Source organism: Sinocyclocheilus grahami, unplaced genomic scaffold, assembly GCF_001515645.1.
Source record: "Sinocyclocheilus grahami isolate Dianchi unplaced genomic scaffold, SAMN03320097.WGS_v1.1 scaffold284.1, whole genome shotgun sequence".
NCBI lineage: Eukaryota > Metazoa > Chordata > Actinopteri > Cypriniformes > Cyprinidae > Sinocyclocheilus > Sinocyclocheilus grahami.
Window position 1 is genome coordinate 578,851 of NW_015505463.1, and position 15,181 is coordinate 594,031.

General features: G+C 37.7%; 1 protein-coding gene across 1 annotated transcript in view; it reads right to left on the reverse strand.

Moving 5' to 3' along the window:
- hsd17b12b (hydroxysteroid (17-beta) dehydrogenase 12b) overlaps positions 1–14,501 on the reverse strand; it is a 23,775-nt gene extending 9,274 nt beyond the window's left edge. The window contains exons 1-6 of the mRNA XM_016292358.1: positions 14,205–14,501; positions 6,049–6,095; positions 5,555–5,630; positions 1,478–1,585; positions 1,183–1,247; positions 1,009–1,053 (exon numbers count right to left, since the gene is read on the reverse strand). Coding sequence (XP_016147844.1) covers positions 1,009–1,053; positions 1,183–1,247; positions 1,478–1,585; positions 5,555–5,630; positions 6,049–6,095; positions 14,205–14,358 — 495 coding nt within the window. The 5' untranslated portion in view covers positions 14,359–14,501. The remainder of the gene's footprint in view (positions 1–1,008; positions 1,054–1,182; positions 1,248–1,477; positions 1,586–5,554; positions 5,631–6,048; positions 6,096–14,204) is intronic.
- Between the last annotated feature and the right edge of the window lie 680 nt (positions 14,502–15,181).

Below are 15,181 nucleotides of genomic sequence, written 5' to 3' on the forward strand. Positions count from 1 at the left end.
CCGCCGTTCTCAAGCCCGCCGCCGCTCACTCTAAGCCGCCGGCCTCCGCTCACTCTAGGCCGCCGGCCTGAAAGTGAAACTACTGTGTTTGGCCTTCCAAAAGAGGACACGACTAGAAATCAGTGGTTAAGTTGTATTTACAACACTGTTCCAGAACAGTTCAACCCAAATATTCAGATGTGTGCAGCGCATTTTATGGAGGACTGTTTCCTGGGAGAGTAGACTACAATGCCGGCTGTTCTGACTCACAGACTGTAAGTACGTTTTCATATTTAAAGGATTTGCCACTGATGATTCAAACACGAGTTTTGAGCAGTGTAGAGTAGCGCTTGTTGTTCGTCATTTCTCCAATCACAAATGCAGACATGGTTTTATGTTTATGCGGCGCGGTGCGGCGTGAAGCAACGCAACGCGTAAAAAGACAGTATAAGTCATTATAATCTGTAATTATGTCCCCACTGGATGCAACAAATGCCTCGTTTATAATGGGTTTTAATGTTTTTGTCTCAGTGCTCTGGCTGGACAGGGCATCACAGTATGGTAAGGTGCGTAACATTTCCATCACACGCTTGAGGTATTCGGCCAATCACAACGCACTGGATAGCTGGCCAATCACAGCACACCTCGCTTTTCAGACCGATGAGCTTTGTAAAAATCGACTTTTCACAAAAGCGGGGCATAGAGGAGAAACAATTATGTACAGTATGTGGAAAATAATGTTTTTTTAAACCTTAAACCACAAACACATTTCATTACACCAAATACAAAAAATAATGTTCTTTTTAGCAACATCATATGACCCCTTTAAAGTAACGTTTCATGAGATGGCCCCAGCATAGTTTACAGAATTAGTTGAGATATTTTTTATCAGTATCAGCAGATGTCATTCTGAATATTCGGCGATCGTATCGGCGGAGAAATTATGTATCAGTACATCTCTAATTTATACATACACTTTGTTTTCAGAGTCTGTTTCTAAGACTTGAGTGAGGAGCAACTTTCTCTTACCTGACAAACTGATGTAATGTTGATGTTGATCATATTGCTGATGAACTGCAATCACAACTGTCAATATGTTACCAACCAAAACAAACAGCAACAAAACAACTCACAACAGACAATTACACTTCTATTAATCAAATGGAAGTTTTGCGTAATGCACAAGTGGCTACACAAACTCACACTGTCAATATTAGGAATGTTGAGGAAGAACTCTGGGTAGGAATAAGACACTCCAACATTGTTAACTGCAGGAGGAAGAGACATACAATAATTTAAGAGCAGGTTATTAAAAATTACTTGCAAAGCGCTTGAGCAATAATAATAATAATAATAATAATAATAAAAACAGATTATTTTAAAAAGAGATCTGGAAACACAGGTAGTTCCCTCCACATTTCCATAGCAGGCAGCAAATACTAAAGCATCACTGAAGAGACAATTCCACTATCAACTAAATTATAGGTATGTAACATACCTAAAACTCCTATTTCCAGTCCGGCCAGCCCAGACTCAATCTTCGGGTAGATGTCCACAGATCCAAAGTCAGCAGAAATGGTTTTGGTCTCTACATTATACTTGCTCTCTGGGGGAACAAAAGGAAAAGCAGACAATTGCAAAACATTAGGAAGGCAAGTGCTTTATGGAATGTCATAGAATGTTAACAACATGATGCAACGCTATCTTGCATTGGTTTGATTCAATGAAAGCGAGACACTGTTTTCAACGTAAAAATTCCAATAAATCAACTAATATAACTAACATCACTGCAACAAAGCATGTCACTTAAACTGCAATTGCAGGTTCTCTTCACCAGAGCATCATTCAATTCTGTTAAATACACAAAAATGCTCTGTTGTAAAAGTACTTTAATTACGGAATATGTATGGAGGAGAGGAGAGTGAACGAAAGAAACACAGAGAACTCCATTCACATACTCGCTGTAGTAGACATTGCTCTGCTACACTGAAAGAAATTTGACATGTACAGGTGCATCTCAATAAATTAAAATGTCGTGGAAAAGTTCATTTATTTCAGTAATTCAACTCAAATTGTGAAACTCGTGTATTAAATAAATTCAATGCACACAAACTACTTCAGTCTAAGTGTTTGGTTCTTTTAATTGTGATGATTTTGCTCACATTTAACAAAAACCCACCAATTCTCAACAAATTAGAATACTTCAATAAAAAAAAACAATTTTTAGTGAATTGTTGGCCTTCTGGAAAGTATGTTCATTTACTGTACATGTACTCAATACTTGGTAGGGGCTCCTTTTGCTTTAATTACTGCCTCAATTCGGCGTGGCATGGAGGTGATCAGTTTGTGGTACTGCTGAGGTGGTATGGAAGCCCAGGTTTCTTTGACAATGGCCTTCAGCTCATCTGCATTTTTTGGTCTCTTGTTTCTCATTTTCCTCTTGACAATACCCCATAGATTCTCTATGGGGTTCAGGTCTGGTGAGTTTGCTGGCCAGTCAAGCACACCAACACCATGGTCATTTAACCAACTTTTGGTGCTTTTGGCAGTGTGGGATTGCTAAAAAGTGGGCAGGTGCCAAATCCTGCTGGAAAATGAAATCAGCATCTTCAAAAAGCCCTTAGCCCAGGTAAGATGCCTCTGACGTTGTCTGTGGTTCAGGAGTGGCTTAACAAGAGGAATACGACAACTGTAGCCAAATTCCTTGACACGTGTGTGTGGTGGGGCTCTTGATGCCTTGACCCCAGCCTCAGTCCATTCCTTGTGAAGTTCACTCAAATTCTTGAATCGATTTTGCTTGACAATCCTCATAAGGCTGCGGTTCTCTCAGTTGGTTGTGCATCTTTTTCCTTTCATTCAACCTTCTGTTAACATGCTTGGATACAGCACTCTGTGAACAGCCAGCTTCCTTGGCAATGAATGTTTGTGGCTTACCCTCCTTGTGAAGGGTGTCAATGATTGTCTTCTGGACAACTGTCACATCAGCAGTCTTCCCCATGATTGTGTAGCCTAGTGAACCAAACTGAGAGACCATTTTGAAGGCTCTGGAAACCTTTGCAGGTGTTTTAAGTTGATTAGCTGATTGGCATGTCACCATATTCTAATTTGTTGAGATAGTGAATTGGTGGGTTTTTGTTAAATGTGAGTCAAAATCATCACAATTAAAAGAACCAAAGATTTAAACTACTTCAGTCTGTGTGCACTGAATTTATTTAATACACGAGTTTCACAATTTGAGTTGAATTACTGAAATAAATGAACTTTTCCACGACATTCTAATTTATTGAGATGCACCTGTATATAGAGTATGCATTCAGTTAAAAAGATACAATATCCTAATAAATCTACACACAACCTGGTGAGAATTTGCTGTACTGGTGTATAATGGTATCTATTTTTACGTTACTCAGGTCTTCACAACTAAATATGTACAGTATTTGAAAAAGAATGTGTTTTTTGAACATTAAAGCATGTCAACATATTCTGTTACACCAAATACACAAAATAATGATCTTTAAAATAGCATCATATGACCCCTTTAAACATAAGAAATATTACTTGTATTATATATAACTGTAATAAAAATCTAGAACTTAAGAAAAACAATACTAAATTTATTTTACAGTACAACTATAAAATGACAAAACTAATGTTTACAGCTTTATTTCTTCATTTCCAATCAAACTTTTATTTTAGTAGAAAACCGCAGTTATAAATGCCTCTCATTAAAAGTTAGAGAAGACGGTGGATGCATTATGTTCTCAATTGAATATTATAAGCTCATTTGCTCCGAGACACTGAAAACACCGGATCACAAGCTGCTCATGTGTAAATGATCACAGTGCCTAGCTTCATATTTCATATTTATTAAATCAAATCCCACTAAGCCATATTGCGATTTTGGTTTAATTTTGATTAATCATGCAGCCCTACTAAATACTGTATAAAACACAAGTTTGAATATAATATACACCATACCGAAGTCCCGCCCATTTGGAGGACTACACCACACATGTAACGCAACAGTCATTATGTCCATCACTTTTGTCAAATAATTCCAATTGCATCCGATGAAAGATGCACATGACTGTATTTGCCAGTGTTCAGCAGAGGTCACTGGGCTGATTTCCTCCATTTGATGCGCTCTTACTCTCTCTCTCATCCCCGCCATGACATCTCCAGGATCCACCTCCATCTGCAAAGTCGCGCTCTGCTGCAGCAGCCAGGCAGCTCAATTGGCAGAGTGCCTGCCTTTCAACACAGTGCTAAAAATAACTCCGCTCATTAACATCCACATTCATTTAGCAGAGGGAGACACTCGCTGCCTCACAAACAGGAGCAGTACTTGCTCCTCACGACTCTTTCACACACACGAATAGGTACCCCACAGGTCCTCTGCACACAAGCAAACACAAACTCACATTTTCCAGCACATGGGCATGCACTAAATCATGCCATCCTCCTCAGATCAGGAGTCAGTCAACCAAAGGACAAGAAAAAATGAATTGGAGGGGGACATCTGCGATTCAGCCACTGCTGCTCCATTCATTCAACAATGCCATACTAGGAGATCCTGCCTTTGCTTTGTTTTTGTGGTGCCAGTGGTATAAATAACACAATCAAAAATGAATTATACGTATTAAATTGTAAATTATTAAAATATATATTTTTTTAATTTAATGATTTTCTTTTCTACAGCAACACAATGCACATAAAACAACATAATTAGGAATACAATGATCAGAGTATTAATTTCATAATAGTGTATTTTTAAATAATGAATAAACAGAGTGATGGCATAACCAAACGATATCTGGCCATTCTGATACTGTCAATAACAAAAGCTACAAACTTTGTCAATAAATAGCAGTGTTATTCTACTATCATTTACATTTTAAAAGTCATATTTTGAATTAGTTTTCATTTTTATATTTTCCATAATGCGTGTAATGCAGACCTTCCCTGAAAGCGCTCCTCCTGATTCACAAATGCTTTGTAAAACCTCAGATATAATCATGTTGTAAATAGGGCATGCTCATTCACATAAAAATGGAATGGAATGGAATACAGGAAGGCTGTGGGATCTTCTGGACTCCCTTCTCAGGTATGGGTCCAGTAATTTCCTTAAACGCAAAATAGACTAATTGTCCATATGCATAATAAAAATATAAATAAATTGTCAATCTTGCAGACAAATACTACACACACTCTGATGGTTTATAACAGCTGCATAGTCCATGTTCCTTTTTATTATAGATTAAAATTATTCAGTGAAATTTATTTTCACATTTAACTAACTGATTTAGTTATATATTAGTCGATCCCCTGCTGGCCTCACTAACACATCTCCAATCAGAAACCTAGTTTTCCCAGGAGGTCTCCCATCCAGGTACTGACCAGGCTCAACCCTGCTTAGCTTCAGTGGGCAACCAGTCTTGGGCTAAATAACATTACATTTTGATAATACAAGCACTTTCATAAAAATGTATGAATGATTTACGGAAAATTAATTCTGCTTGCGTTTAGTAAACGAGGTCCATACAGTGTTATTACAAAGATCTAAGCAAACACCTACCAATAGCTTTGGACACTTCATCCAGCTTCTCTTGAGTACGGCTGATGAGAACGATAGCAAAACCTCGTCGAGCAAGCTGCACAGAATCAGAAACATTTCACATTATACATTATTATTATAATTTTATTATTTTCTTTTGATTATACATTAAAAATCACTTATGATCAGATCATAATTACAGTAAACTAGCCTTCACAATCAAATCATCCATTTCCATCCGTATTACCATCAAAATGATCCTAATCATCCTAGTACACTATTACAGAATCAGATCAAAACAGTATATAACAAAAAGCACAATTCATAAAGGCTATCAAACGGTAGAAATGAGAAGCAGCAGGGTGGAAAATGCTTGCCAGTTTGTCGACTGTTCGCGGCAAACCTTTGAGAGTGGAGTTCTCCCTGAACTCTGACGGAGACCTCTAGTTTGATGACTCAATGTGATTTCCCTGAAGAGAGAGGACAAAACACAAATAAAACCTGAGGAATCTTACCTCCTCCGCATAGGATTTTCCAATTCCATCGGTGGCCCCAGTCACAACTATAGGGAAAAAGACAATAGTCAGCCAGAGATTGTAAATTATCAAGCACACTAAATGCACACCACGTAACTCAACGTATGTGTAAAGACACTCTGATAGATGTAATTATGCATTTTGATAAACAGTGCAAGCTGTTACGGTCGTGAGAGAAGATGTCATTAAATTCGGCCATAAAAACGAACTGTATTATTTTCAATTAAAAAAAAAACTAAAGTGTCCAGGGACATGTTAAACATGGGTGGGTGCCTGCTGATGAGAGCATGGAAATGACAGCAAGTTCCTGTACCGTTTTTGATTAGTTGTCCTGGCTACACCTAGACAACAAGCCCTGTTACCCCTCAAACGTGGTTCACCTTTATAAAAATAGCTTGAAGGCAAGCAAAGAGGGAAACGGCTTCACATTTATAGAAAGAGCAGACATTCATGCTCTGCTCCCTGTTCACCGGGCACCAAGGACACGGGACACACATCCCCACCCTTTAGCCTGGCATCTTTGGTGTCAGAGATGCCAGCACTGATTAAAGATTTACATGGGCAGCCCACATACACCGGCTGGAGTAACACAAGAGAGTGTGGCGAGGGAGGGGTGGATGACGAACAATAAGACAGCGCAAGGGAGGAGCGAATGAGGACTGATCCTGGGGGCAGTTAAAAATAGAAAATGGAAGAGTGAAAGGCAAGCTGCTAAAGGAGAGTACAGTTGGGAGGGGGCGGCACACAGTTAGAGGCAAGGGAACCATTTTCCCAGTTATTTTTAAGCACACTTACAATACATTACTCCACATGAGCGGAGGAAAAAAAACACTGGTTGGGTCAAAATGCTCCGAGCGTGTACGGCTAGGTGAGGACTGAGAGATGGAAATTTTTTATGAATGCTGCTGTATGGCCAAATGCCTCCATCTCATAACACACCCTGAGCAATGTCCGCAACACACGCTGGAAATGTGAATGAATGGGAGTCTTATTCAGAAAAACTCTACTTTGTTTAGCGCCATTGTATCACATCACATGTAATATACAGTTTAACTAGACATTTAGTGTAAAGAAGATATATCTGTTCACATCCTGTCTGCAGAAAAGGCACAAAAATATCTTGATTTGAGTCAAATTAAGAGCACCATTCCACAATGACTATTCTGAGCAAAGCACAATCAACAAACTAAATTAGCTAGTTGATTTTTTTTCTTTAATATATTTTAAAATGTAATTTATTCCTGTGATGGCAAAGCTGAATTTTCAGCATCATTACTCCAGTCTTCAGTGTCACATGATCCTTCAGAAATCATTCTAATATGCTGGTTTGGTGCTCAAGAAACATTTCTTCTTATTAACATGCGTTGTGCTGCTGGCATTTTTTCAGGATTCCTCGATCAATAGAGAGTTCACAAGAACACAGCATTTATTTAAAATCTTTTGTAACATTATAGAAGGCTTTACTGTCACTTTTGATCAAGTCAAAGCATCCTTGCACAAATGTTCTGACCGCAGACTTCTGAACAGTATTGTATAGCCTATATTATAAAATATTTTCACTTCAATTGCATTTTGAAGAAAAAGCTTATAGTAAAATGTAACACAACCTAACCTTCTGCAATAAAAGGGATCAGGCACTTCCTAAAAATCCAGCACAATATTTCCTGCGATATTGCAGCACTAAACCAGCATCTGAGAAAAACATTCACAGATATTGAACATCATCTGTTAGAAAATGTCAGAGAAAAATCTTCGGAAGTTGATGCCAAAGCTAGTGATGAGTAATTTGGGTCAGTGTGATTCAAGTTATTTTTAAAGTATAGAGCTAAACAATGACGTTAAACAGCCCAGTGAATGAATTAATTTCTCACACAAACCCTATCCGGCATATGAAAAGCAACTGAGAAAAACAAAATTATCTTTCACTAAAACCTCAAGGTTAGACAACATGGAGAAGCATTTCAGTTTTGCGAACATGTGAGGTGGCAACAGGGAAACACCCCTTGTTAATTTCACATTAGTGACTGGCGGGTTATCACAAGCATGAAGAAAAGTGTTTTTCGTCAACCTTCTCGAGCTACATATCAAAAGATTAAATGCTGGAGTCTGGTCAACTGAGAAATTATCTTATAAGAGTGAAGACGCCCCCTCACAGCGCACACTGATGCTGCTGCCGCTAAATATTCTGAAGGCTAAAAAAAGAACAGGAGATTAAAAATACCAGGCAGGCACTGCAGCCTCGTCTGGAACAGCTGCAGCACTTGAATACAAACGAGCCTCAGCTTCCTCCGGCATCGCATGCACTGCACTCCTCCTCCCCGGGCTCACGGAGCAGGCTGTACATGCATCCGTACAGAGAACCCATGCATTTGATGCAGCATTCACTCCAGCTCAAATGTCACACTATGAGGAGCTAGTGAATGAACCAACAAGAATGAAGCTGTACAACAGTGTAAACACCATTATTTTGACCCGACTGTGTTGTATTGTGCTAACTGCAGCCAATAATGCAGTTTTATTTTTAATTTTTTTACACGTGTTCATTGCCAAGTCATTTCACTTGGCTGCCATTTTTGAAATGCCTCTCGGGCATGTAAGTGCAGCTCCTATCTCTTTGAATGGGGAAACATCAAATTCTCCAAAACTGGTCACCAAGCTTACGACTAAATTTCATATTTGAAATCACCAATGAAATCTGACAGCAACTGCCTCATAAATGCTGTTTCTCATGCTCCAATAGCATTAAAAAAAGCGTATTTTTCAGGCTAGACCAGCCAACACGCATGCGCGGTCCTAGCACACGTTTCAGAACGTTGACTGTTTCTATAGCAACCGGAGCTTCTAACGGCAGATGCAGTGACCTGTAGACTTTATCAATTGGTGATTGACTTTTTTATTGAGAAGGCAGGACTATTCCGCCATATTGCGAATTAGACTTTCTCCTATTCATAAGTAATAGGAATGCACCATCTTTGGTATATCTAAAGTCTTTGGTAGAACAGTAAAGAAGTTTTTAGCTCAAACTTTGGTGATTCATAAAATTCCACAGCTAACGTGACTTTGAGCGTCAAAAAAGCACATACAGGCATCACAAAACGAACAGCCGTGGCTCCTGACAATATATTGAAGAGGTGTTATGAATCAAAATGCTTGGTCTATGCAAGAAAGCACCCGTTAATAATGTGATATTTTAAGTGAATAAACTAATCAACTCCCCTTTTTACATAAACCATGAGAAAAGCTTTCATTTTGTGCCTTCATTCAAGTGCTCAGTTCACGCATTCTCAAATCAGCAGCTTATCAGTTCTTCAGTCCGAGTTCGAACCGTTTCCTCAGTTCAGTAAACTGTTGGAGCAACTGGAGCACTGAATTAACTGACAAAAATTAGTTGGCATCATAAGATCATATATGCAGGTATGTCGGCTCATTTCAAGTCAGAGTAATTCCAAAAATTAGTTCTGATTGAGTAACTTGTAGATCTGTGCTTGCTACAGACAGGAGCTGTTTCAGGCTGTTAAGTCCAATTTGGTTAACTGGTTCAAAAGAACAATTTTCTCAAACGAACCAGACCGTTTGCCTAAGGCTATGGATTCCAGGTAATAATGTTGTAAATAATGTTAAGTTTCTTGCAGAGACCGATTGTTTCGCTTCATAAGACCTCAACATATCATCAGGAGCCACAGGCATTAATTTTGTGTTGCCTGTATATAATTTTTTTACTCTGAAAAAGATGGCAGCCGTGGACATGCATTTTATTAATCACTAGGAATGTAACGATTAACTGCGAGCTGGTTGAAATTCAAATCGGTGGAGATGCTAAACAAATCGCGATTCATTTAGGTGTAGGAGTTTATATGAATGCATGTCTGAGGGGAACTTACTGTCTTTAGAAAAGTTTAGATGGTATTTTTTCTTTTCATCTTGCCTCTGTATAATGCATATTAAAGTTCATAAGTTCAGCGCTGCTTTGTTCACAGCGGAAACCAGGAAACACTTAAAGCGCCACCTGCTGGCAGAGAGTGAATCTGCATCTCATTCAGCTCCGCTGTTTCATGCAGATATTTTTATTTATAGTTTGACAAACCATTCTGTTTTTGCTTCAAATTTCGAAACTATACAATCTAATTTAGTTTAAAAACTGCTCATGTTGCATGTATGCAGCATCTTTGTTTGGATCAAGATTAAAATGCAGTGGTTGCCTCTAATTTTAAATGGAAAGAGCACAGACAAAGCCTTAGTTTGTTTATATGAAGAGACTTATTTTATTTGTGCTACTTTTTTATTTGATTTGGGGCTTGTTTTAAAATTTCAATTTAGTATTGTTATTTACATTTAAATTATATTTAAATTTTGTCATTTAGCAGACGCTTTTATCCAAAGCGATTTACAAATGAGGACAACAGAAGCTATCAAAACCAACAAAAGAGCAATAATATGCAAGTGCTATATTAGTATATTATTATAGTGTTATATTTCAATTTCACAAAGAAATGTGCAGCATTTTGTCCAAGCAATAATAAAAGGACACATTTAATTTATAATTTGTCTTAAATCTCATTTTGTTAAAAAAAATTATAATAATCGTGAATCGAATCGAATCGTGAAATCAAAATCGTGAATCGAATCGTGAGTTGAGTGAATCGTTACATCCCTATTAATCACCATAATCTCCAAATCTTCTTTACTGTTGTACTGAAGATAAAAAGTCACCTAAATCTTGGTTGGCCTGAGGGTGAGTAAATTAAGAGCAAATTTTCATTTTTAGGTGAACTTTGTCCCTTTAAGACAACATATTTTAAAGTTAAAACAACCACATTTATGTTCTATGCATATTTCGTATCATTTTCTGCCTTATGTTTCATAATTGTGTCTGCTAAATGCCTTTGAGGGATTCTTCCCTCTGACATTTTTTAGAAATTACTTGTTATAATCAATGCAATACCTAATGAACAACTAATGGGAAGTGAAGCTTTCAAGCCTCAAAAAGATAGCGATTGGCGCTTTCGAAGCACTGCCTTGTGAAGCTTCGAAACATCTGCGAATCATTTATTTCAAACCAGTGGTTCGGAGCGCATATCAAACTGTTGAAGTCACGTGATTTCAGTAAATGAGGCTTTGTTACGTTACAAATGTTTCGAAATGATTCGAATCATTCGTATTCACTGAGAAACAGTGCAAAACAACTGGTTCAGTTGATTCGAAGCTTTGAAAAAGTTCATTTCTCCCATCACTACAAAAAGATCCACTATATCACAGTTTACATGATTTATGTAAATGTTTATAATAAATGAATTTATGTTTTATACACCAAGTCTTCTGAATGCACAGCTTTATATAAGAAACAAAAATGTTAGTAGTTATTGGATGATAATTTGCTACTAACTTCTGTAACCAGATAACTGAATCAATGAGTTAAATGGATCAAGCAGTTCTTTGAAAAGATCGGACTTGAAAAACAAATGACACAAAGTTATCATATGGCTTTCGATGCTCTGTGTAAGGAACAGTCTAAATTTAAGCGGTTACTCATTATAAATCTTCACAACCTCCCTAGCTCTCCTTGATGAAATAATAAGAGAAGTATAAATGTGGGATTTATAAACAAATTATTCTTTTTGAATTGGATTTGGTTTACAAATCTAGTCATGAATGGTTCATTCTAGGGATGTGCCGATCTGATATTCATATCGGGTATCGGCTCCGATAGTGCCATTTTTCTCGGATCGGGTATCGGTCAGAGAGAGCCGATCCAAATCCAAGATTTTTATTTTTTTTTCCTGATTGTGCGAATTATTCTGTGTTATTCTGAAGCCATACGATAGCTTAATGTGAGCTACATATGAATATTTAAGTCCTTACATTAAAGTTCACACAAACTCTTTTCTCCGCTGTGGCTGTCACTCATTCGTTCAGTCTTTAAACCCTGGTAGCGTTCAGTTACAGCAGTCAGCTCGGTAAAGCTCTCCTCAAGATCATTCTGTGTTCCCATTATACTTGATTTGTAAATACATGTCTATGATTTCGCAAAAAGGACTTTATCTTCTTGCCGTAGTTTAATGTTGTCTGTGAGAACAAAACACAGGCATAGAAAAGACTATAGCAAATACCTAACCCTAGGTATCGGAATCGGTATCGGAGGCGAAAAAGGTGGATCGGAGCATCCCTAGCATTCATAAATGGTACCTGATAATTTTAAACCACTGACTTAACTGCAGAACCCTAAAAGATTAGCAGTGAAAACAACTTGAATTTCCATTTATTCTTAACGCAAAGCAATTGTATGAATTCAAATATCCTACTAAGTTCTTATTTTTAAAATATGCTTTTTTCAAGAATAAAGGGGCACATTCATGAAGACAATTTTTATTTTTAATGCATTAAAATAAACCTAATTTATTATTTTCACTAAAGCTTTTTGAAAACAAGATAACTCATGTTTAATTTAGTTATTGATTTAGTGGTTATTTATAGTTATAATATGATGAGAGTTAGATCATTTTAATATGTTAATAATGATGCATCTTTCTTGGAAATTTGCTGAGACCCCCTAGTGGGCCAGAATCACTGTTTGAGAACCATTAATAAATAAAATAAAAGAATTCTGAAGAGCATAATTCTGGAAACTTATGGAATCATACAATGAATCTTGGTTCATTAAATTAAAATCAATATTATCAGTTTTTGTTGTTAAAAAAAAAGTTTTGCAAAAAGTTAGCCTTGGAATGTTGTGCTGGACAACGGGGGCCTCTGAATAAAAAAGGTTGAGAAGCACTGATTTATATTGGTCAAAACTAAATGCATATAAGTATCACTAACAAATTCTCACAGATGACTGATAAACTATGACATGATCAGTACTTGTTTCTGGAGGATCGACAGCTGCCATTTAAAAATGGTTTAAAAATTAACAACAGCAAGGAAGTCACTTGATTAGATATAAGCTGAAGTCAAAATCAGAGCAAAGCTTGTTGGTGGGGTGACGGGTCTAAACTCTACAGAATGATGGACTTTTGGAACTCCACATATGATAAGCACATGGTCAAAAGTCAGGTCTATGAATAAAGCAAAAAGACTCCCTCTCCTGTGCCAAGTCGTCATTGGCAGAGTGTGCACTGGTTAACTCCTGATCCCTTCCACCCTGGTCAGCATCACCGTCATCCCTTTGTTACAAAGTACACCTCAGTTATGACCCAGAGCCATTATGACCTTGTGCTTCTGACAATTTACACTCCGAGAAACTAAAGACCCCATGAAATGGCTTGGCAATCAAGTTTTCTTGCCCACACTCGTGCTGCTTAATTTCTTTTAAAAAAACGAGATGTTTGCTATGAACCACTGATTTGCTACTTGATATTGCAATCTGGCTGTACAGAGCAGATACAAAGTGACACACTATTAAAAAGTTTGTTTTTTTTAACCAGGGTTATTTAAAAAAAAAAAAAAAAAGATTTCAACAAAAGCATTTCCAATCAATTGGTGCTCATTGTATGTCTATCTTTAAAGGTCCATAAGTTATAGTTAAAAATCCATTTCCCCATGGAGAAAATTAATAGACTTTTTTTTACTTCCGGAACTGCACCTATTAGAGAAGGGGTGACACTTAAGTTTAGGGAACAATTCTCACTATTAAATACTTGCTTATTAGTAAACAGATATAGGCTACACTAAAAAAAAGTGTTTTCTTTGTTTTTACCACACAATATTTATCCATAGAGTAACATTACTGCACTTGTCTGTATTGCAATCATTGGTTCTGGTCCCTTTCAAGATCTATTCAAACAAGGGACCCAGCACAGCACTGCACTGAAGGAACGAGAGCTTCAGCCAAAGCAGTAGACGGAGGACCCGGAAACAGTATCATCGTAATGTGGACAGTACGTCAAGCAGATTAGACAGTCTGAGTGTAAGTCATGTATAAAATGTGTAACAAAAGAGGGAAAAAACTTAAGCTCCAACCTTCATCTTGACATACAAAAAAAATGTGTATAAATAGCTGCACACAAGCGAATATCACACGACCACCATCAAGTTACAATGCTGACACACAGTAACTGCTGGCTGATTGTTGAAGCGGCTTGCCTGATGATAATAATGAAAGCGTTCGCGACATCTGTCATTGCGGTGTGCGTACCAACCTGCCCATTTCCCGAGTTTGGTCGCCCTCATCAAATTTCCATTGCCCACAATCCACACGCGAGTCCCGTTGAGCAGACAGCACAGAGTGCTCACCGACACCCAGGCCACAGTGACAGCACCGATCCAGTACAGTGCATCTGTCAGCAGCTCCATGATAACACAATCAGTGGGTCTCGGTGTCTCACACACGAAAGATCACAACTGTTTGCTACAAATGCCGATAGATGTGATGCTGCACGCTGTCGGCTCGTCGGTGTGCAGGATTCAAGCGCATCCGCTTCCGCATTAATTACGTATGGTTGCGTTTCCTGCAGACTGCATTCTGATTGGATGTCAGTTCTGTTCGTCAGCTCGTCACCGCCCACTATCTCATGTCTATCAGCAGCGAAAGGCTGAAGTGTGGATAAAACATTGAGATGCAGGAATATATGGACGTCTCAAATGGCTCTAAAATAACTTAAACTGATACGATTACAGACGAAATGCATACTTAGATAAATCTGTGAATTTATTTATTTTTCTAACAGCAGTGGACTGACAACGGTTTTTAACTTTAAATGCTGTTTCTTATTTGATCAATGATTTAATCAATAATTTGTATAGTGTGCAAAACATGACACATAAAATAGAAAATACACCAGTGCCTTTTTAAGAATTCCATGTTTAATTATGAGTGAGAATCTTGTTCCTGCAGGCTGCAAAGGATGAAAATGTCATATTGTTGTTGACTAAAGCTGCAGTATCACAATTCATATCATAGCTTACATATGTATGTGTGTGTGTGTGTGTGTGTATATGTGTGTGTGTGTGTGTGTGTGTCATATACTTCTTCAGATACATGATACTGAAAAAAACCTTCACAAACACATACATTTCACATGTTTGATTAAAACCACATTTAGAAACAAGGTTTAGAAAAATGGTTCTAGATGGTACCAGAATGGGGTTCTTCGGCTTGTAATAATAGCCAAACCCT